This window comes from Bombus bifarius, unplaced genomic scaffold, assembly GCF_011952205.1.
Source record: "Bombus bifarius isolate JDL3187 unplaced genomic scaffold, Bbif_JDL3187 scf7180000008366, whole genome shotgun sequence".
Taxonomy (NCBI): domain Eukaryota; kingdom Metazoa; phylum Arthropoda; class Insecta; order Hymenoptera; family Apidae; genus Bombus; species Bombus bifarius.
The window spans coordinates 220872-244368 of NW_022884618.1; the positions used below are offsets into that span (position 1 = coordinate 220872).

The 23497-nt window shown below is 33.8% G+C and overlaps 1 protein-coding gene across 1 annotated transcript in view; it reads left to right on the plus strand.

Moving 5' to 3' along the window:
* Positions 1-23497, plus strand: part of LOC117212753 — a 106680-nt gene that overhangs the window by 44070 nt on the left and 39113 nt on the right. The window contains exons 6-7 of the mRNA XM_033457780.1: positions 3910-4140; positions 22006-22170. Of these exons, the coding sequence (XP_033313671.1) occupies positions 3910-4140; positions 22006-22170 (396 nt within the window). The remainder of the gene's footprint in view (positions 1-3909; positions 4141-22005; positions 22171-23497) is intronic.

Sequence of the window (23497 nt, forward strand, 5' to 3'; positions counted from 1 at the left end):
GAACGAACAAGAATTTAAAAATCGTTCAAAAAGTTCACTGAGATACATCACACGTCATATAGCATCACACAGATCACGTGTTACATTTTCTCATTACACAATTTAATTTATTAATTAACGATTAAATACTCTATCGAGCATCCCCAAAGCCACTGACACCGAAGTCCACGATAGCGTTGCCTAATCTAAATCCCAACAGGTTCGAATTAAACGGAACCTCAATTCGCTTCAATCGTTAAGCAATGTTGCACGAAAGCTGGCCAAATCGCGGATCTGGGCCATAAAAGTCTCGTTCCAGCCGAGAAGTTATTGGTCGTGTTGTTCGGGTCGTCGCGAGGTGAGCACAAAGAGCGCGGCGCGGAACGACACGACGAAGCTCCTCGGAAACAATAGCGGAAAGAACGCGCTCGCCGGCCATAATTCCCTTTACTTTGTGTTGTGTCACAAAGTGCTGGACGATATAAATGTTTTCATAGGCGGTGAACGAGCCGAGCTGAACGTCTGTACGACGTTCACGCGAACTTTACGCGGACGTCGCGCGTCCAGCCCCTATAAACATTGATATCACGACATGACATTTCAGCGATTCAACGGGACAAAATTATTTTACCCGAGAAATATTAATTTTTGTTAGTTTTATTGGATTTTCTGCTCTTTGGTTTTACTATATATTTTATTCTAGTTTTGCTCTCAATTTTTATATCTTTCGGTTGAGTATTAACCAGTTGTCTGGTTGAGATGGCTGTCTGGTTGAGAACAGCTCATAATTTTTATCATTCCACACTATTTCGTTTTGTTTTCTAAGTTTCTACATTTTTAAGGAACTACAAATCGAATTGCGATTTATTCGTAACGATTGTTTAAATGGAACGTCTTAAAGAGTACAGTTTAATAATGCTGATTTCTAATTTAATGTTCCTTATGGTTGTGGAAAATGACGTTTAAACCGTGTTTGCGCATTATAGATTTTGTACAGTGTTCGTGGATTGGAAAATTAAATTACAGAGAAGACTGCACGACGCAGCGTCTGATTTTCACAGAAACCATAGGATTAAATTATATAAAATCATATAAAATTATATAAAATAGCAGTGAAACTTTTACCAATTCGCAGCAATCCATATAGTTTGGTTTGAAACGGCTAGATTACATTCGTTCAAAAATTGATTATTCTTTACTGTTTCGATCATCAAGAGCCATCAAATATTTACAATTTTTCGGTACAAAACTTGCTGGACCAAATATTGTTCGTCGGTTTGCAGTTTACACGAACCTTGCAAGCCGCATCGTCCAGCTTTGATCACCAGCTTAAAGCCTGATTCATACTAACGGCCAAACGTACGGTCAGATCGCGATCAATCAAAATCGAGGATTTCACCGAGGCGTTCACACCGAAACCACCAGAAACAATCAAATCTCGTCGCAATGTCTCTCATTTTTATTCGTTCGCTCGAAGAAGGAACAATATCGTTTTTCGACTGTACTTTAATAAAAGTCGCGTTAATTTTAATCCAGCAGGATATTGCGTTACAAATTATTACAAAGAAACGATGGTCCTCGATATATCGAATTAAACGCTCGTCCTTCATGTTCCTTTTCGAATGTTGACCACGGCCTTTTGATCGCTAACAAACCGACGCCACGGTCAACAGATTTTCATTTGACTTATTACTGCGTATGTTCTCATTGGATTACGCGTACGTGTAAGCGATTTGGATCGATGGCTGATTCGCCGAGATCTGACCGTATCGTGGTCGCTAGTGTGAATCCAGCTTTAATCAAACGATAAAATCAAGATCGTCCTTTTTTCCCCCGTTGGGCCCCGCGATAGAGACCGTTGCCCGTGGAATTAATGTCGGCGTTACTCACGCAGCTATTGACCTCGTTGCGAATCCCTTTTGTCTCGACGATCGCGAGACGCGAGAGGATCGGCCGAGTGTTTTTTAAACGCGGCGCCCGCTGGAAATTCGACGGAACGGAAGTGGATGGCGCGAGGAAAGGGACGCTGGTGTGCGTTGAATATTATTGTGACGGTTGAATTGTGCTTTGCGCGGAACGAGTGTTGTGTGGGTAATGGTTGTTAAATTGTGAGGCTGGAATTTTTGTTTTTTTTTCTTCTGCTTCTTTCTTTTTTTTTTTTTTTTTGATTCGTGGATGGATGCGTTTGAATCGAAGTGAATGGAGTCAGGGAGGGGACGTTAACGCGCAGTTTAAGTATCTATTGTGTTGTGTTAATAGGAAGATACGAAATGTGTTATTAATGGTGACGTTAATAGGAGGTAATGCGTTGGGTTGAATAATAAGTTCGTTTGCATTTACTTAAAAGAGCATTTAATATCATTATTTTTAGATATCAAAAATTCACAATCAAGAATGTATATATTATTTTGTTTATATTGTTTTCCGTAAACTTGTTAAATGGTCTATTTACTCCGTCGCTGTATAGCTCTTTATTTTTTTTATTATAACTTTTTTTTTCAATTGTTTAATAATTTCTTGTGGAGAGAATTCTCTCAAAATTCAATTAAAAGCTAAAAGTTTTCTTTGAACATTCGAAAGTTGCTTTTATTTATTTAGTATAATTAATCGTTCGAAAGAAATGGATTTCAAAAGACAAAATTCTGTTAATTCAGCAAATGTTTCTCAGTTAATTTATGCGAGTTTGAAATATTGCACATGGTTTTCGTTTTGTTTTAAATGCGAAGAAATTTAACTTCGTTAAAGCTATTTGAAATCCTAGCATTTCTCCTCTCGGATTTTTCTGTATATGCTTCATATTTTTGTAATATATTTAATATTATTATTAATTTTCGAACTAATATTTTCATATTTCCTCGATACACCACTGACGGTTCAACGAACTTATTATTCAATATAATACTTGTTTCTGAACAGATATTTTTATAAGGTTGTTTCAGGAGTTGTGAAACTTTCAATTGATATTAATAAATAGTATTAATAAAAATAAAATCACGTGCCTTTCGTTCTATTGTAGTTAAGACCATTTGAATTTTACTCTGCAAGTTGTGAAATTACTTCTTAAAAGAAATATTTCTTAAATATATAATGATGTACGCGTTAACGCGTATATCAGTGCAGGGTTGTAACATAGCAGCGAAATATCTATAATCTGACATTTTACCTGCGAGATTTCTCAATTCGATAGAGATTGAATTAGCAAAATGTATTTTAAATGGTCGTCAGCAGAGTAGAAAGATTCGTGATAAGTGGACTGCGGATGTTTCAAACAAAAAAAAATGTACAAACTACGTTATAATATGTAAAAGAATCTGCAAGTATCTGAAAGTAGAATACTCGTGATAACGTTTAATAAGTGAAACAAATCTCTATTTAAATGATGCAACTTCAACTTACAGTAGATTTATCGTAACAGCGAGGGTAATACAGTTTTAAATAATCGTAATCGCTATACACAATGTCCCAGTAATTATGGTACAATTGAGAAAGGGGTGATTGCATGTGAAAAAATGAATAAAATTATTACGTGAAAATATAGAGGAAAAATAATTGAGAGATACGTAGAGTAAAATTATCCATTTCATAGGACGTTTCCAAGAAAATCAAGTTTGTAACATTTTTTCTTTCACGGTTTCGTTTCCAAGACATTCGACTCGTTTAATCAAAAAGTTGCACGATACATCGATACACGCAAACTTGAGAAATTTTCAAATTCGATATTCTCGGAAACGCGACTTCAAATGAAAGAATATTGTTCCATGTCTTTTCTATTTTTTCATGTAGAATCACCGCGAATGAGTATCGACGATATAAATTTACATTCGTGATACATTTTTTCCTCGATGTAGCTTCTTATATTTATACAAAAGTTTTTTCTGAAATGTAAAGTGAGAAGATACGACTATAGTCGACTCGTTTTACAAATTTTAGGAAAGACGAAGGCGGTGCATTCCGACGCAGGCTGCAGCAGAACGTTGCCAGTCGCCTCGTCTTGGAACGGACAGGATGTGAACTGCAATGGCAATAATAATGGGGGTAACAACTTGGTAAAGAGGGAACCTTTGGCTTCGGTGCCTTGTCAGGTTGCCGAAGTTTCAACTTCTCTTCATGCTACCACCACTTCCGTGAAAATCGAACCTGTCCCACCGAAATCAGAAAATGGTAAGTTTTTATCATTGGCAATTAGTGTCAATTAGTATACAGTCGCCTGGAAAAGTCTCGGTACATTTTTATCGCAAAAGGGACATTTTTATCGAAGTAAATTATATGTGGTATAATAACATTTAACGTATATTTTATTTTCTAAGGAGGAATAAACAATGTGTTGCAAAAAACCATCTTTTTACAGAGATTAAAATTGAGATTAAAAGAAATAATTGAATAAAATAAATCTTATAGTTTGTCGTTTGTCGTTATATTAAATGCATTAATATTGCAATGAATTTTTCTGGTATTTTATTTTAAAAAAAATAGCTTTTATATAAGGTGTATAAAGACTTTTGAGGATGGCTGAGAGATATCTCGTCTTTTGGGATTTTTTAAGGGCATATTTTTATGTGGTACATGAAATAACAGAATGAAGCGTTACGATAATGGTTTGAATGATAATATGTATTTAACAAAATGCGTGTACGAATTCTCGTGTGTGGATAGAGAGGTATTTCTGAACTTTGTTCGTGTAAGATTTGAAAGCGATGAAAGTGAAAAAGGGAACAAGTTATGAGAAATGTGTGAGTGACATTCGCTGAATATACGCAGGGGAGTACGAATAGGTTTGACTACACGAATATAGAAGAATTTACATACTTGGTTGGACAAAGCATAATTTTCATAGTCATCTCAATTTGCTTTAGATAAATGACATTGGTAAAATTATCTATTTTTCTCTAGAACTCGTGAATCATATCTAATGTAACACTTGGGTAAGTTAATAAAATAAATCAGTAGGAAACAGTTTTATTAAAAAGAATTTTTTTGATGGTATAAAATCTCGCGTTTTATACTTCTCACAATCACCGCCGAACTAGATTTAACTTTCCTTGTCACATTTGTTCAAACATAATTGCTTCATTCGAGGCATTTTATGTGGAACTTTATCGCTAAATTTATCTGTGAAATTTGCGAATTGTCTACTGTCATATCGTCGGTATGTTTGAAACGTGAAGCATCTAAAAAATTGGAAATTTCGAAATATTTCAAGGAAATGACTCTAAACGTGAACTATCTATATTCTGGAATTAATAAAATCGTGCTATTTTATAACCAGAATGTCACAGTTCAAAAACTATTTTAATCTATCTTTTTTTTTTAATAACAAACAATATAATAAACAGTATTTTACTAAAGTTCCTTGAAATTGAAACCCCCTAATTCCCATTACCCGAATAGTAAAAGAAGAGAATTGTTTTCATCGCTAAATGATCGAGTATTTTCTTCGAGTTACTTTTAATTTCCTAAGAATTTTACTCTTCCTTGTTGTGCCAATTTTCCAACAAATAATATAGTATTTTCAAACTATTTTACTTTCTACGAATAACGTTTGTAATTATCGAAGTATAAACTTGAGAAACTAAACCAAAATGGGAAGAAAAAGATAAAATAAGAATCAATGAAACACATGCTATCAAATTATATATAACGTAGCTACTTGCATGTCGTAGTGCAAAGGGTTAAATGTGCAATTAATCGCAATTTATTTTTTTCACTTTGAATTTTTAATTACAAACTTATTAATGATAATTTTACTTTTCCTTCGGTTATTATTTTACGTCGATTGTCGTTCTGTTTGTGCAATTACAGTTACATTTATTTATTAATACCGTTGAGAATTAGATAACTGAAAAGAAATTATTTTTTTCTTTTACAAATTGTTCTAATTTTATATATAAAATAATATGATCTATAGTTCGAACAGCAGACTTCTAGAATGACGCAACTTGCGAAGTTGGAAATTTTTTACGCGAGTTTGATCGTTATAATATTACCGGTGATTGATGATACACTGGCGTAGTTTTTAATTGGAGTTTTGGCAAGTTCGCGATGCACAGGTTTTAATGGGTTGTTAGAGGGAACGCAACGAAATCTTTGATTTCGTTTTGCCGTTGGTCGTGAAACTAATTTGAGGGCCGTGAAACGAGTTTCTTGCTCGATATCTGGATTCTGCTTTGCTTAAAGTAATTCCGTAAGGAGTTTCAAATAGAACTGTTCGTTCAATTCGCGTGGAAAGTTTCAGGTCGCTTCAACGCGCTATTGTATCCGCTCGAATTTATACCTCGTTAATTTACTTTGCTACCCTTGCTGCTTTGTTCGTAAAATAATCCATTTGATTTTCACGATTAATATTCGAAGGTGAGAGAGCGTATGAAATATAGCAGATGAATGGATAAAAGGGAACGGAATAAAATTTCAAAGAACGAAGGAGAAAGAGAGTTTAACTAGGTTTATTAATCCAATCCTATTTGTCGCAAGTTTCGTTACGATTTATCTTATATTACATGGTTAAGTAAATTTTGATACAAAGGTAATTTGTAAATAGAAAAGTTACTACTATAGAATTTTTTTATACGATTACGTGGATGGTTACCTGAAACCAGGTAATTATGGAAAAAAATTCATTTTTTCAATGCCAATAGTAAGTCAATAATTTTTTATAGCGAATATCGAAGTGCATCGATTAATGCATAAAAGAACGTACGATTTTAGTTAAAAGACTGTTAAACAACTTTAGCCGCAAAAAAGTTATTGCTGCCATATTATAGCCTGTTCTATGCTGAGCAATTTTCGTTAATAAGGATTTCTCATATTTCCAAAGGCAACAATTTCAAAGAATATTCAACAGCTAATTCTCATCGGACCACCCTGTATGTATATTTATATATAAATTATAACAACGTAATATTATATACAGAGTAGAATTGTATATAACAGAGTAGAATTGTACGAACGTTCATGAAAACCAGTATAATAGCAAAAGGAGATTTTTCTCAGAATTCGTAGTTCCTTCGAACCCTTTTCTTTCTCGAGCTTCCAGGAAAAAGCGATCGGACAGCTGTTGCTGTGCACACGAGGCGTGACGTGGTCGTATCGTAATTAACGATCGTAATTCAAGCTGCGTGTTATCTTTCGAGCGTCTTATCCCGCATGGACGTTTCTCCAAGACATTATTCAATAATCGAAATTAAGATCCACAGGAACGATATCCAGGGCTATTTCGCGTGGGTCTCGAGCGACTAAGGATACGCGAACGTTGTTAGCGTTATCGATTAGCGCAATTAGGACGGGAATACCTGAGTCGTGTGCCCCTGGCTGGATAATAGCGAGTTTTTATCAATGGCAGAATTTTACTGCGACGCTGTCGGGCATGTAATTAAGCGATTTACATTTGAACGGGAGGTCAGATCGTTTGCACTTATCGGAAAGTTTGCCTCGTCGATTTTCCACTTTTTTCCGCGACATCGTTGCTAAAACGGACGTGAAAATATTATTCCTCGTTTCGTGCAAGTGTTGTTTGAATAAGATTTTTTCGTCTTTTCTTTTCCTCCTGCAGGGTTTTACACGGTGAACCGAGCAGAGTGCGAGAGAATTACAAATTTCTAGCGTTCAGGGTTTCGAAGTGGTTTTGGAAATACTGAAAATTGTGTAAAAAAAGAAAAAGGAAGTTCAGCTTTCGATCGATTCTCTCCGAGGTGAATATTTGATGCGACTTGTTCAGACATTTTATTCTATTCTATGAACATTTGGTACGTTCTCGAAGTTCTCTCTTCTTTTGTTTTATTGGAAATGTTAAAATATTGTCAGTTTCTGGCGTAATAAACGAAACTCCACGTACGTCCTCTAAATTGGAAGTTTATTGACATTTAACTAGATTCTGACAGTCATGCATTTATGAAAAATTCAAAGGCACAAAAATACGCCGAACATATATCATAAACGGAAATGTACAAAGTATCCGGAGTATAGTACTGGCTATGACATTTTAATGGATGAAACAAATCTCTGTGTAGGTTTCGGTACTCTGATCGTATTCAAGATGATCATCGTAAAATGCATAAAATTGCACTTAACCTTTTGAAACTCGGATTCAACGAAACAAAATTCTATGATAGAGGTAAAAAGCGAATAGTTGTTAACAAATACATTAGCCATTATCATAATGTAAATATTAAATATATGATTATAAAATAACTAACTAACAGACAACGTGAACGTAATTTATGTAAGATAAGTAGTTCTTAAATATACTTCAGGAAAATGTGAAACGAGAATATAAGCGATGCTTTTCTTCAAGGTTTTAAATTAGCTCAATCAGCAGAACGAGTTCTCTATGGATATAAGGAATCATGGAAAATATTACGATAAGTTGGAATTCATTCAAAATATATGGTACGATCACGCAGGTTAAATATACACGGTTACTAAACTACGAAGAATTTGCGGGTCATTAATAATTTGAGGCACAAGATGATCATCCTTGACGTTCATTAGTAAGAAGATAAATATAAGATACAAACGAAGTATGAAAGTGGAGCATCACGATCGCAACACTAAAATGTAATGTCATTCGCGGAAACTGCACGCTTCGCTTTTACAATAAATTGTTAAATGCTAGTTTCGTCGACAAATTCGTAAAAATAAATATTCTTAAGATTTACATACAAGATATAATAATTTAGTCAATAGAGTATAGAACATACTTACATAATCGCAGAACGTAATGACAAAGCAACTTTAAATATAAAGTAAAATGTAAAGTAGTAGAAAATGAAGTATTTAGTTATCGCTTGGATTGCTTGGCCAGTTACTCTTTCCTACCTAAGTGTACGTTTCAAAAATTGTTATTCCATGAATGGTAATTATTATACTGTAAATATTTATGCGTCTGCATGATGTTTAAAAATGCAAAAATGCATAGAATGTAGAGGTAACTCACCTCCCCCCACACTTTTATATCTCTTCCTAAAGTCTGACTCTTGAAACTTATAGTGCTTTAAATTCTTGCGTAAAATGTTCGTAAACTGATAATATTATCTGTGATATGAAAGGTGAAAGTAAAAGAAAGACAATTTAATTGAGTTTCAAAATATATTTTATGTTTATATTTTATGAAAATAAGTCATCTCTGGAACATCAGCGAAAGGCCCTTAACGAAAATCATAGAAAGTCACTCTTTGGTAACATTTTCAGATCAGAAGTAAATAAACGAAGCAGATTCTTCTATTTATATACGAAAATCAGACGCATATTTTTTCTTTCACACGATGTGCACTCATCGTGTGCTTTTTATGAGATATAATGAGATTATAATCTTTTTTCGATTATCTTCTTTTAGGCTGTAGAACCATAATTTTCTTTAATCTTGTAACTTTTAACTTACATGTAATTTACTCGTGTTTCACACCAGCAAATCTAGTAGATGCTACACATGACACCATTAATAGCTAGATGTATTCGTTGTGATATGGAAAATCATGAGGCGGTCATATTAACATCCTTTCTTTAGATAATACGGAAAAATGCGAGTATGTGTAGTATACAAATATATCATAGAGTCTATAAAGTATTCTAAGTACACTATTAATTATAATGATAAAAAGTGAAGTAAGAAAAAAAATAATAATGACAATGCGTGGAAGAATATTTAGAGGAGAAAACAAATCGTCCGCTTAGGTTCGATTTTTCCAATTCATAAAAATTTCCAACCTAGTAATCACAACAATTTAAAGGTCTTAATATATCACTAAGTCATAGATAAATTTTATACAATCGAGAAATAAAATCACGTTTCATCATAAATCGTGTTACAACAATTTTTTTGGACTTTCTTTGCAATTGCTTCTTTTATTCGGTCAACTACAACTTCACAAATTTCTCTCTTAAGAAAAGAGGAAAACTACGAATTTGTAGTTTGTACAGATTCGTATGTATGAACTTTTAAAGTATATAAATATTTTGAAAGAATATAGAATGGCAAGTTTCAAATTTAAATCGCAAAAAAATCCGCAGAGGATAGAGCAGAGTGTATGTGCATGTATGTGAATAAAAAATTCGTGTCCGTTCAAAGACATGGCGTGTGCTTTCGAGAGTGAATATTGATTTTTCAAATTATTTCTTTAATGACACACGTCGGTTGGTTCGTACGATTTAAAAAGAGAAATGACAAGAAATGAAACATATATATCGGCTAATTAATATCTTCATTTACATTACCCGCGTAGCATGTCCGGGTCAAATGGAATTATGAAAAATCATTTGATGAAAATTTGACGATTACTTTTTGTAAGATTATATCGTCGCATTAGCTAATTTCAAAAATTCTAATAAATTGTATTCTGTTTGCATATAGAAATCCGAATTTTTCGGAATATTTCGAACTTTTCTTTAAGTAGAACTCATCATTATACTATTTTTATAGATGTTTGAAATAATACTTCTGTATTTGCATAATATCTGTGTATTTCAAGTTACCATCTTATGTATAATTAATATTTTAAATAATTAAATGTAGAATATGTGTTTTTTAATTAGTTATGTATATTTGTAGTGTAATAACGTAGAAGAACAATCTAGACGAATAATCTAGAATTGTGTTATTTTTATGATACCCAACGTTTCATCTGACATAATTTACTCTTGATTCTTATAATTACTGATTTTTATATCTTTATTACATTGTATCTTATCTGCTATTACATTATTCATTCGCACAGTTTCATTAAGAGATCTTACAGTACAGATTGGCATAATAATAGTAAAAATTCTTTAAAATATCATGTGAAACATTATTTATTCTTATATTAAAAGATTAAACAAGTAGATACATTTAATAAACTTCATACAGTTAATAAAATAAAAATTCACAAATGTTGTTCGCAATATATACAATTGCCTGCGATATTTTGACTTCAAAGGAATACGAATTTGAAATAATAGTAAGATACGTGTTTTCGTACAGAAAATTCTTTCTTTGCTCGTAACTTTAACTTTGGTGATAAAACTGTAAGAGAGATACGCTTAATATTATAAAGAAAAAAAATAAACGCTTACTAGTAAAATAGATGTAAATACATTTACAATGGAATCGTAGTAAATAACATTTTTCAATCAACAACATCATCGAATCAATCTCAAGCTAAAACGTCACAATTTTCTCTCACTTTTCTTCGCTTCCGTGCAAATATCAGCGATCAAAGATCGCTAACTGGTTCGCACAAAAAGGCAATCAACCAGCTCCTGTTCTTCATTGGTTCTTAATATTCCGAACTTCTCGAATTTCCGTTCGATCCACGGAAAAGGGCCGTTTCCGGCACGGATTTTATCGCGTCCATACTTTTTAATCGTCATCGTTAGCGTCCCGCGCGAAAATTTCTCTCTATCGATTCTCCCGGCCTATTATCGTCGAATCGTCCTCACAATTGGCGAGATTCTTGTTTCACACTTTACGTAGTTGTCCCCAGGCTATATTTTCCTAATAATTTTTCGTAATAATCGGTACGGAGAAATGTCCACGAATTTTTGTATTAATTTCGCCTGCCATCTATACGTTTGTATAATAAAGGGTTCGTTGTCTTTATAAATATCTCGTTAACTGATTTGATGTTAAAATGTTTTCGTCTTAATCTTAGGATACAACATATAAAGAAGGCATTTATTTCTAGGTACTTTTTATGTTTTTTCATTTTATTAAAATACACCATTGTAATGTTTCAATTTCTTAAACGCAATATAAGGGAAATTATTTCTTTTTCCCAACGTCACAGACTTCTAATACAGAAAAATAATAGACGGAGTAGTCACTCAAACGATTAAGATCAAAATTCACCGGTAATCGATAATTGTTTCCAGTGATACTCGCATGAATCACAATTATTATGATAATTGTTATTTATCAATTCGCGCAACTATTTTATACAATTATTCAGTATTTTAATTTATCATAGTCTTATGAAAATAAATTTCAAAGAATTATTATTGTATGCAGCGTGATAAAAGGAACGCGATTCATTTTTGTAACTGTGAAGAAAAATGTTTCGTACAAGCATATGTAAGAATCCGTGTATTCAAGATCACCTAATAAATCCCTGACCTTACCGTATACTTCATCGTGTATCTTGCGTAGACTCGAATGGAAGCGAATGACCGTCATCAACGTTTGTCGCTCGAAGCGTGACACAAGATTCTTACGTTAGTATAGTGTCCTTATCTAACGTTTCTCCTTCTTCACGATGATCATAGTCTCTGTGGCCTTCGCGTAATGATCGATACCTACTGTGAAACGCCCACGAATTTGTCCATCAAGTTGATACGACCGGTCGGTTTGTTCCGTGACCACGAAATTTACAATAATTTCGTGTTTCGCGATATACCAGTGTTTTCCTCGCGAGCTGGCAAACATCGTTCGGTTGGCAGCTCGCGGCGAGAAACGGACGAAATCGATTTCGTTGGTCGAATTAAGGGATCCTTTGTGGGAAACTAGGTGCTTTGTATATTTCGAGCATTGTGATTTTGTTGCGATTTATAGGGTTTTCAGTTCCACACAGAAGGAATTTCGGTGTTTTGAATAAAAAGTGGAATAGTAAAGTAAAAGTAAAATTTTGAATAGAATAGTTTTGCGATACAATATATGAAACATAGGAATTATTATCCTTCTTGTTCGCACGGCAGTCGTATGACTATATGCAAATATATACGTTTTCGCTTAGAAGTTCGTTTGTCTCTGATAGAATGTACTTTTTAAATTTAATTTAAAATTATAAAGAAAAAGAGCTGGAGTTGTTTCTTCTTGCATTAGGGCTATCCTGGAATATTATTGTACGATCAAATTTATTTTTAAAATTTAATATGCAATAAAAAAAATTACCACCTGTATGTTATACATTTCATTGAAATTACAGGTAGAATTTTGCTACCTGTAAGACTATCGTGATTAATCGAAGTAATAATATATGGAACAGGCACACATTCAATTTTAATTTTAACCCTCCGTCTGCAACCTTATTTTTACTCACGCTGTTTGCATACTGGGTCATTTAAGTTCATGCAGCTTTTTTTTTTAGGTTTCTCTGTTTTAAAAAATCCCAAACAATTCTCGAATATACTCTCAACTTTCTGGAATATCATCCGATAGTTTTTATTGCTGGGTGTTACCTTAATCTTTTTGAACGAAGCAAAATTTATACGAAAATATATAGATAAAATTAAAAAATGTTAAAACTAAAATTACTGGTTGAAAACGACCCAGATATGCAGATGGAGGGTTAATTTAACGCTGACTAAGTTTTAAGTAAACAAATTAAATTTCATATAATGTACATATATGTGTGCATTCTACAATAGTATGTGCCAATAGTGCACGTACATTCGCTGATCTTTTTTATGCAACCATGTCGCTTAACTTAAACACAGACACGCAGCAACGATCTCTTGTATCGTTTTAGGTTTCGTTTATCTGGTTGTTTATATTCTTATTTTATTAATTAGTAATTCTTGGTATTGAAGTTCTATTTAAGTACTTAGTTATCGTTTGTTAATTATGTATCAGCTAGGACTAGTTTTAGCTATTAAGTTCCTAGTAGTTATAATTATTCGTTGATTATTCACTTACTTGCGTATCTTTCCTCGTTTTTATTACTAATGGATTTTCGCGCAAAGTAAAATAAAATTACCTTCGTTCATTAGTTTGCTATTAATTCGTATATTTTTAGTAACATTCGTATTGTTGAAGTACAGACGAAATGAACGTAAGTACTTATGAGCTGCAATGCACGTATATATTCAGATTTATTACGTAGAATGGGTTCCACCTGTCAGACGCTAGTGTTACAAACAGGTAGATAAAAAATATTTATTCATTTATGGGGAAATTAAATATACGAAAGTGTTCAAAATGCGCATAATATCCAAAGATAAATACTCATTATAATATTTATGGCGTGAAAGGAATTTCTAGGTTTCACTCCCTTCATACTTTAGGATACAATTATTTCAACTAGTAGGAGAATTATCTTTCTGTTAGTTATTTACAATGAAGCAAATCTTTTTATGTTTTCGTAAACAGAACATAACGCATTAAAATTTGAGACGAGTTTAATTAAAAATAAATACATTCATTTTCACTTGCCTCATAACTTACTAAAGCACTTACAATGCACGTTGCTCCGAATCAGCGCAACACCGCAGTTTGCAAATAAATTTCATGTAAATTATACCTCAATAATTATTTTTTCTCTAAAACAATTCTTTCCCATATTATTACACTACAAGTATACACAATTTGTACAAACTCAACAAATAACTTTGTTAGTTTCAATGTAGAATTATAGTAAACAATTTTTATGCGTTTCCAAGTATCAAAATGTTCATATGAATTATTTATTTGCCAGAATTAGTAGCCAGAAAAATTACACACAAATGTTTGTTCCTATTAAATAATTTGGGAATGAAAGGGTTAGAAATAAAGATCGTTTTGCACAGTATAATTGTGTGCGTTAGTGTTATAGATGTCAAGTTTTATAATTCTAGTACTTGGTTCCATTCAATATCTCGATCATACTATTCCATTTCTAAAATCAATTGACCCTTCAGGGCCACTTCTTCCACTCTGAATAACCGCACGATCGAACTCCAATTTTCATGATTTTAATAGATACTTCGATCATTACCTATTGTATTTTAAATACGAGATACCTGTACGCTTGTGGATCTTTGTTCCATACTTTGAAAGGAACAATATGCATAAACAAATATTATTATAACGAAGAAAATCTTAAATATGAGCTATTGGAATTAGGGAATGTCAGAATGACGAATTAATCTTGGACGTATTTTTTCTCTTTTTATTGTTGTATTTATTTGTTACAATTTATTATAATTTTAGTTATTTTGCTTTATCAAAGACACTTGGAAAATCAATTAATTAATTGATAGGACCGGTGATTTATATTTATGAATGTTGATATGAAAAAATATGGTTATACATTTGTAAATAAAATTGACAATTTACAGATTTGAAAATGAAATTTGAAAAAATGTTTACAAGCAGAAATTACTTCTTCTGATAAGAATTACGAGTTAGTAAAAGATTGATCAATGTCATAGCGAGTTATAAAAATCAAGAAATGATCGGAATTCCAAGAACCAATTCTACTCTCTTCGAGTACACTTACCCAGCAAAAAAGAATTGCATAATACGTAGCTATATATCCTCTACATATCCCCAAAGTCCCAACATTTTTTGAATCTGCTGGTTTGCCAATCTCCCCTTGTCAAACTGAAGATCGTTCACGAATAGAGAAGCAATCTACAGGACAAATTGTACTTCGAATTGACACACAATCTCTGATAAAGGTTGGAAGAACTATACCAATATACTTTATATTTAAAAAAAAATTTACTTTCATTAAAAACCGTATCAAAAGTCAAATTTTCACCGACCTAATAATAAAATCTCAGTTTGAAAATGCCTGAAATGGTCGCGATATAATACACGCGAGAGTGCAACGAAGGGGTGGATTCTTCGATGCGGAAGACCCGTCGAAAGGAGTTTACGGTGCGAAAACCACGGCGAAAAAGCACCGCCCAGACGAGAGTATCAGGTCCTGTGCACGCCGATTAATTTCTCGCGTGGCCTAGGGGTGGAAAACGAGACTCGGCGCGAGGGGGTTGAATGTTAACCACAATCGACCAATGAGAGGTCGGCTGTTCGAGTGGAACCCTTCTCGAGAAACCCCTCGAAAATCAGTACGAATCGCTCGTATAAAAAGGGGGCCTCGTTGTGGCTGGCTGTTCGTTTTATTCGTGTAATCCACCACGAGAGAAAAAAAGAGAAGTGGAAAGGGAGGAAGAGTCACAGGAAATGTTTAGCAGCAATAGCGCAGCGACTTGCTTCTTTGTGTGAGATTGATCAATTGTGCTCGAAGCTGCGTTTTATATTGATCGATTGTATATTGACGGAGATAGGAATTTGTATCGAAACGAAAAACACTCGCGATTCTTATTATCTTTTACGGTTTTCTTACGTGTCGAACGTCGTATCGTCGTCCTGTTTTTTGAAATGTTCGAGAGTTTGTATTTGCTATCGATTGATAGTGTTTCGATCGAAAGAGGCTTACGATTGTTGCTATCTTATGGATTTCCAGTTTATCGAATGTATTATACCATCGCTTTTCTTTTCGAATTTTTGGATGAAGCTTTATGTTTGCTATTGACTGATAATATTTCGATCGAAAGAGGTTTATGATTGCAGTTATCTGACGGATTGCCTGCTTATCGAACGTGTTACCATCGTCCTTCTTTTTATAATTTTTGAATTTGCCTCTTGGTTTATGAGTGGAATGCTGGCGGCGGATAATTTTGTTCGTTTGTAGATTTTGAAACTTAATACAATATAGTAACAAAGCTTGTAATAAGCGCCTTAATTAAAAGTAATAGACAACATAAATTGGTGCTGCAATTAAAAACGGAGAAGATTAAAGAGTCATATTAAATTTATACATCTGAAGTAATAAAAATTTGAACATATGATTATAGAAGCTACATTTTAAGAATTACATTCTTAATATCGTGGGAGAATATTACATTGCTAAAATAAATATTAAATCGGCTTGTATTGCTAGAAAGTACGTAAAATTCATTTAGCAAAAAATCCATGTTTTAATTAATTCAAATAAATATCATATTGGGTATAATAATAGCAAAATTTGGAAACTAAAGTAAACAAATTTTTTTCATTTCTTCTTTGTATTTGTATGTTGCAAAATTATATAAATTCAGAGAAACTTTGTTAAACTGTAATTTCTTTTTCCAGTTATATCACCATGATTTTATGAAATTCGAGGAAATTGAGATATTTTATATCCCCACGATAAACTATCTTTCTCTTTAAGTTAGAGAAATGATTTTTGTTTAATATGTGTAATAGCCTTTTGTAATGTGTCTAGTATTTTGATAGATTCCTTGTTACTTAATAAAACGGTAATGTGCTTAACGTACGTTCTGTAACAACGCTGCATCTATGCAACTTTCACGTGTTATCTCATTTGGTCCTTAATGATGATAGATCAACCTAATAATTCCAGGATAATGTTTTTATACATTTTATCGCGAAAATTATAAAAAATTTAGACGTTACTCGTTTATTTCCTTATGTAATAAATATTTTTTGACATTACGTAATCTTCTTCACTTGTTCTTCCTGTTCCATAGTTTTATTCGTTCATTACTCTATCGCAAGTTGTGTCAAGCTTGTGCGATTCAACGTCACGTGTTACATAAGAGCACTATTCCAACGTAAAAGTCTTGTGTCACGCTTCACGTGACAAACGGTGATGATAGTCATTGACTCCCATTCAAATCTAAGCCAGCCACAACGTGAAATAAATGACAACGGATTTGTGAGATGTTCTTGAATATACGGATTTTGATATATATGAAACATTTCTCTTTATCGTAGTTGCAAGTGAATCGTGCTCTTATGCACAACAATGTATGTTTGAGCTTTATTTTGGAAAATGTATGATGTAATTATAGATTAACTTTTAATATCTGTATAAAACAATTTATATGTGTACGAATTTAAAAATGATAGCTCTGATAATAATTGTAATTTACGAGACTAACACTGAAAACAACTTCTGCTTACTCGTAAACAGAATATGTAGATATTTTAAATGTTTGATGTTTGACAATGTGTCTTTGTGTAAAAAACAACGGAACGTAAATAACAAGATATAAGTAACACAGGAACAATTCTAAAGGATTACAAGTACTTCGTCATCTCATTACAAATATAAACATTCTTTTACCCATATTTGATTATTTAAACAAACACTGAAATTTCTCGAGAAATATCTTATAACTAAACTGTGTAATTTAAGAGAAGAAATTATTTCGCTTTACATTGTACATTTTTGAGTACCGGAAAAATTACGAATTACGGACATTATAGTCTATTATAAAACATTACATAACAATGGAAGGAAAAGATCTAATTTTTGCGTTTGTTTAATCAATTTAAACCTTTGCCCCTTAGAAAACAACACGTAAGATCATTTACACAAAGCACGTAAAATTGAATAGAATTTAATTAGAAATTCACTCTTCTCGCAGCCACAGTATAAAAACGACATTTCCAGTAACAAACTTTCCTCTGAGAATATTAAATTCTACGACAACCTTGACAAATCCAGCTGAGACAAACTTAGAATACCACCAATGCTAACTAAGCCAGGGTAGAAGCGCGTGAAAAGATTAAGGTTTCCCAAAACGAATATCACCGTTTCCATCGAAAATCATTCGAGTATACACTCGGTAGCGTTGGAAACCGAAGTCGATCAGACTGAAACCGCTTCGTCCCGATGTTCTCAGAAGATGTCGTAATCGATTCACCAAAAACAAAACTAACAAGACTGAGAGGAGGAAGAGACGAGCACGATAAAAGCCTGCAACAAGAAGAAGAGGAAGGAGAAGGGTGCCAAAAAGGAAGTTACGAGTCAACCATGAGATCCAAAGAAAAGAAGTTGAAGAAGGGTGGTGAAAAAGAAAGCAGCAAGTGCTCGAAGAACTCCTTCCAAGGAGGAAGGGAGAAGACAGGACGAAGAAGGGCTGACGTTAAAGGGCTAAGAAAGAGAAGGATGAACCATTGGTAGAAGGGGATGGATCAAGAGAAGGGAAGGAGATAGAGTGGAAAAAAGAGGAAAAAGAGAGAGAGAGGAGAGGAAAGGAGAGAAACGACCTTGTTAAGTAGGAGGTGCGTGGCACGCATGGCGACGCAAACACAAGGCGTGGCTCAAAAGAGTCTCGACCCTATGTGTCTATCCCTGGTACCCGCTGGCACACGTACACTTACACCCACGATTGGAACGATCCACGGCCCACGTTTATCCGCGCGCGTTACGTCATGCGAGCGAGTATCTCGCGGCGGAATAACGACGAGTAAAACGTGAAAGAGCGCCGCGCGCGAGGGTGGGAGAGCCGCCGTGAGAATTCATTCGGTAGATCTGATTCCAACAGTCCGCCGCGGGAATCGATCGTCGGCGTGCCGCGTCAAGAGGTCGTCTCTTTCTTTTCATTTTTCTTCGCTTCGTTTCCCTCCTTGAACATCTTTTTTTCGTTTCTTTTTAGTTTTCGTTCTTCGGGTATTTTCGTTGTTTCTTCTTTGTGACGTTGGGTTCCGTTTGGTTTGATTGGGTCGAGCTTGCTTTGTTACGTTGGATCGTGCGGTGATCGATGGACTTTTAACGTCGTGGAAAAGTCGAAGGAGATGAGAAGTCGCGTTGGCGGTTTGGCCGGCAGATATGAGCGGAGGCGCAGGTAGCGATAGGTGAGTTTAGGGATGAGTTACGAGGACGAATTTTAGGCAGACGCGTAGAGGGCAGAAGCCAGTAACGATAGAAGTTCAATACCGTGGGAAACTTTTGTTCTTTTAAGACGCGTTATAATGGAGGTAATAAGGTGTTCAAATTATGGCAATCTCGTAACAAATTGCTTGTTTAAGGAATACTCTCAGCGAGTTGCCTAAACTCTATTCTACATTATCATAACTTCGTCAAATATTTTTCACAGTTTACGTCTGTTTCTTGAGAATTGAATATTAATCGTGTAATGAAACCTGGGTAACCGAATAAATAAGAGAATTAGAGTCTATCGGATGGATTTTGGAAAGCTCATAGTTATAACGCTAATAGTAAGTGTCTCGTTATCAGTATTTTTCATTTGGTACCTTATAATTATGTAGCTATAGTTACTTCAATATTATCAAGTACTAATTACATTTTAATATTAAAATGACGTTGACATTATATAAGATTTAGACTTTTCGTAAGGTGCCTTAGAACACCAGTGAAAAGTTAACGCTTTTCCACTTTACCATAGTTGTTTGATATTTGATGAAAACGGTTAAGATACTTCGTGTTTACTTTGTTGATACTGCTGTACATGGTGTGAGAAAGAGTGATTGTAGATACGATAGAAGATAATAGTTGGAGAGGATGTTGGGTGCGATCGTTGTGGAAGGTAACTGCATTGATTGGACATTGTTCATGGAAAGAAAAGCGGTAGGTGCCGATAGTTAGGTGTGTGTATGGGTGGAAGAGGTATAAAGATGTCTAAGTGCATGAATTTGAAATTATGTAAGGCAAGAAAGAATAAACGCGCGGATTCCAATGAAGTTATACAGAGTACTTGAGACTTGACAAATAGGCGACTGGAGAAATAGATAACAATTTCAGGATAACAAAATTAAATGCGTGATACCGTGCACTGATGCGATTACAAATTGTAATATTGCACCTGTTTTTTTTAATATGAATAGAATTGTATAATTTGGTTTTCATAAATTTCACACATGAAAGTATTAGAATTATCAAAATTTATTATCAATATCTGAATGATTTTGTAAGATATTTCAAGATTTTCAATGCACATACGTGTCAATAGTCATTTATCTCTACTCATTGTGTGTATATAACGAAGAAACATCTGTGTGTTGAAGTTTGAAGTTGACCTGTGAGGTAGTTTGTCGTAAAAATCAATTCAAATAAATCTATATTGATGTCTGTCTATAAAATAGATAATATTGCATATAGCGTTGCATCTATAAGAAAAATCGATAAATTGAAGTACGGTTTGCTTCTTTATTCCATGTTTTTCCTTGTAGATCTCTTGTGCTTCCAAGATATTAAGAAATGGATTTCTTTTATACGACAAATCGAGTATCTTTACATTCGAGATATATCGCAGCTAAGGCGAATCGTATTAAAAAGATAGAAATAATTGAAAGTTTAAATTCGTATAATTTTCTTAATAGGCCACGAGTTTTTAAATTTATTCAGTGATTCTTCCTGCTCATCATGATTGATAATACAATTAATAAAACAATTGTAAGATGTTACTTGATCGATTTTTAAATTAATGTATCCCACATAAAAGTATATATGTCGTCTTACAATTAGATTTGAGACGAACACTGCCGCTTATAAGTATGTGTACATTTTGATTTATTTATATTTTAATAGTAGGAATGTTACTAAAATGTATGAATTAGTGGCAAACTAATGTTCGAAATGATTGTGAAATCAACGAATATATATTATATGAAATTTTGTATAGTTCACTTAAAAGTTATCAAATGGAATATTGAAAATGAGTGTAAGATGCCTTGATGCGTTAACTTGTCTTATATATCGTTACTCCGATTAATCACGATAGATTTTTTTATCAATCTGGAAGAAATTTTACCTTGAAATGTATTAAGTCATCCGAAAAGTTTCTTTCGGTTTATAAGGAAATAATGGATGCAAAATATTTTTCGTTTTATACTATTTCATCGAATTACGTATGATCTATTTTGTTCTATCAAGAGAAAGATCACAACTTTTGACAGATTAGATTTCATGTTTGTATAAAGATGCATCGTCGTAAAAGACGTGTCTGTATAAGAAAGACGCTTTTCGGACAACCTAATATAACGTACAGGTAACAATAGCTTTATCGTATATTAAATTTAAAAAATCAATTTTATCGTGTCATAATATTCTACGATAACCCTAACGAGGAATAAATCGTCTTAGAACTCTCCATTTATAATGTCGTTATCGAATTATATCCTACGAGCAGAAAAAAAGAAAAAAAAAGAAATAAGCAAGTGCGTAACATACCTTTGAGCGGTAGCGTACGTATTAAAACGTATTAATCCTTCCAATTGGCCTGAATCTTGACAAATTAGCAGGCATACTTCAAACCTATACGCAGAACAAGAAAGCCATAGAAATGACAAAAAAATCGGAGCATTCATTCACGTACACACCTCCTTTTGTGTAGCGGCGTGAAATATCGCGAGCACAGCATGCAATGTCGTTCAAACTTCAGCTCACAGTCGCGTGATTTATCAGGCGAAGGTTCGCATATTGCGAACACCGCGTATCCGCGTTACAGTTTTTCATTTCGCGCTTATTGCCGGCCGGCGGAGTATTCGCAGGGAAAAGGCGCGAAAATGGAAGTGGAAATTTATACGAACGCGTATCTGTCTTTCAGGGATCGTGGTGTCGAATGCAGGAACCGGCGGTGTTCCGGTTGGGATCGCGGTGGCCAGGCAGAGACTGCAGCATCAGGAAACATCCACTTCGATGCGCAATGTTTCCCTGAGTCATCATACTTCGCATCACGCGAGCTATCATCACTTCCAGCCCGACAATCTGGGTAAGTTTTTACGATCTCTTTATGTTCCCACCTCTGTGCTTTTACGACAAGTCTCCGGAAAACGCGCGGCAAATCTTCGTCCTGCTCGTGCTTCAATTTACGAAGGATTTGAAATTTAGGTTAGAAGATTTGGAACTTTTGGATGGAAAGGGTGGAATTATGAAAGTTCCAATTTATTCCGAATCGTTAAAAATAGTTGTATAGTCGGAGAAACGAAGTTTTCATTTTTTGATGATCAAAATTGTGCAGAGAAGGAAGCAGAAATTAATATGATGTTTCTTACAAAGGCTTTTACTTATGCACGGTATTGATATTTTTAACGATTGGTTGGAAATAAGATATTCGAAGATTATTATATCTTTTTACGGTGGTCGTGGTCGCTTATTGTCTTTCTTGTAAAAATTATTCGTTCGATCCTTTTCTTTTGACTTGCGGATTTTTGTAAAATAATCAGTTGCAATCGCGTTAATAGATTTATAGTAGTAAAAATTCCTACGATTAATTACTAAAGAACTAGACAAAATATTTTTTACTATCTGTTATTGGCAATTTGAAAATGTGGCTATCCATTATTTATTGTCGAATATTTTCGCGTTGACTGTCACACGTGAAACTTTAAATTAATTATTAAAATTTACCAGTATGGCAGAATTGTTAATCATTTGTCACTAGGCATGGAATTTATGGGCTACAGAACAATGAATTGTATCGATGGAAGAGATGTATACACTCCGATATATACACTATAATGCTCGAAGTAATTAGGAAAATACGTTTCTAAACAATCAAAGAAAATAAATTATGTATGATATGAATGAAGTAATGTTTGCTTTACAAATGAAATATAAACGGAATTTGATAAATATATCATATACTCGACAATTTAATGTTGTCATCAAATATTATCCCCTTAACCTACGATTTACGTTCGAGAATTTTGAGCCGAAAACGTAAATAAGCTATTATATATTATATTTGGCCCGATCATCGTACTACGGGTTATGCCCGTAATATTTACGTTTGGCCCGATCATCGTACTACGTGCTATGCCCGTAGTTGTAGGTTAAGGGGTTAATTATTATTTGATCTTTTCAAGATTTTCTCGAATATCCATAATCACGTCTGGAAAAGATCGGAATTTTCACTAAACGATTGTATTACTAAATAATGATTTGTGTTCGTTGCTAACGTTTGAAATTTCTCAATGGATTGAAATACTACAACTCGCGAAATGAGTTCTGAAAATATTATTAGAAAGACGCTTGAAGCGACATAACTGCTGATGAAAAGATTGCATCAACCAGACTGTCAATCGCATAAATCAATT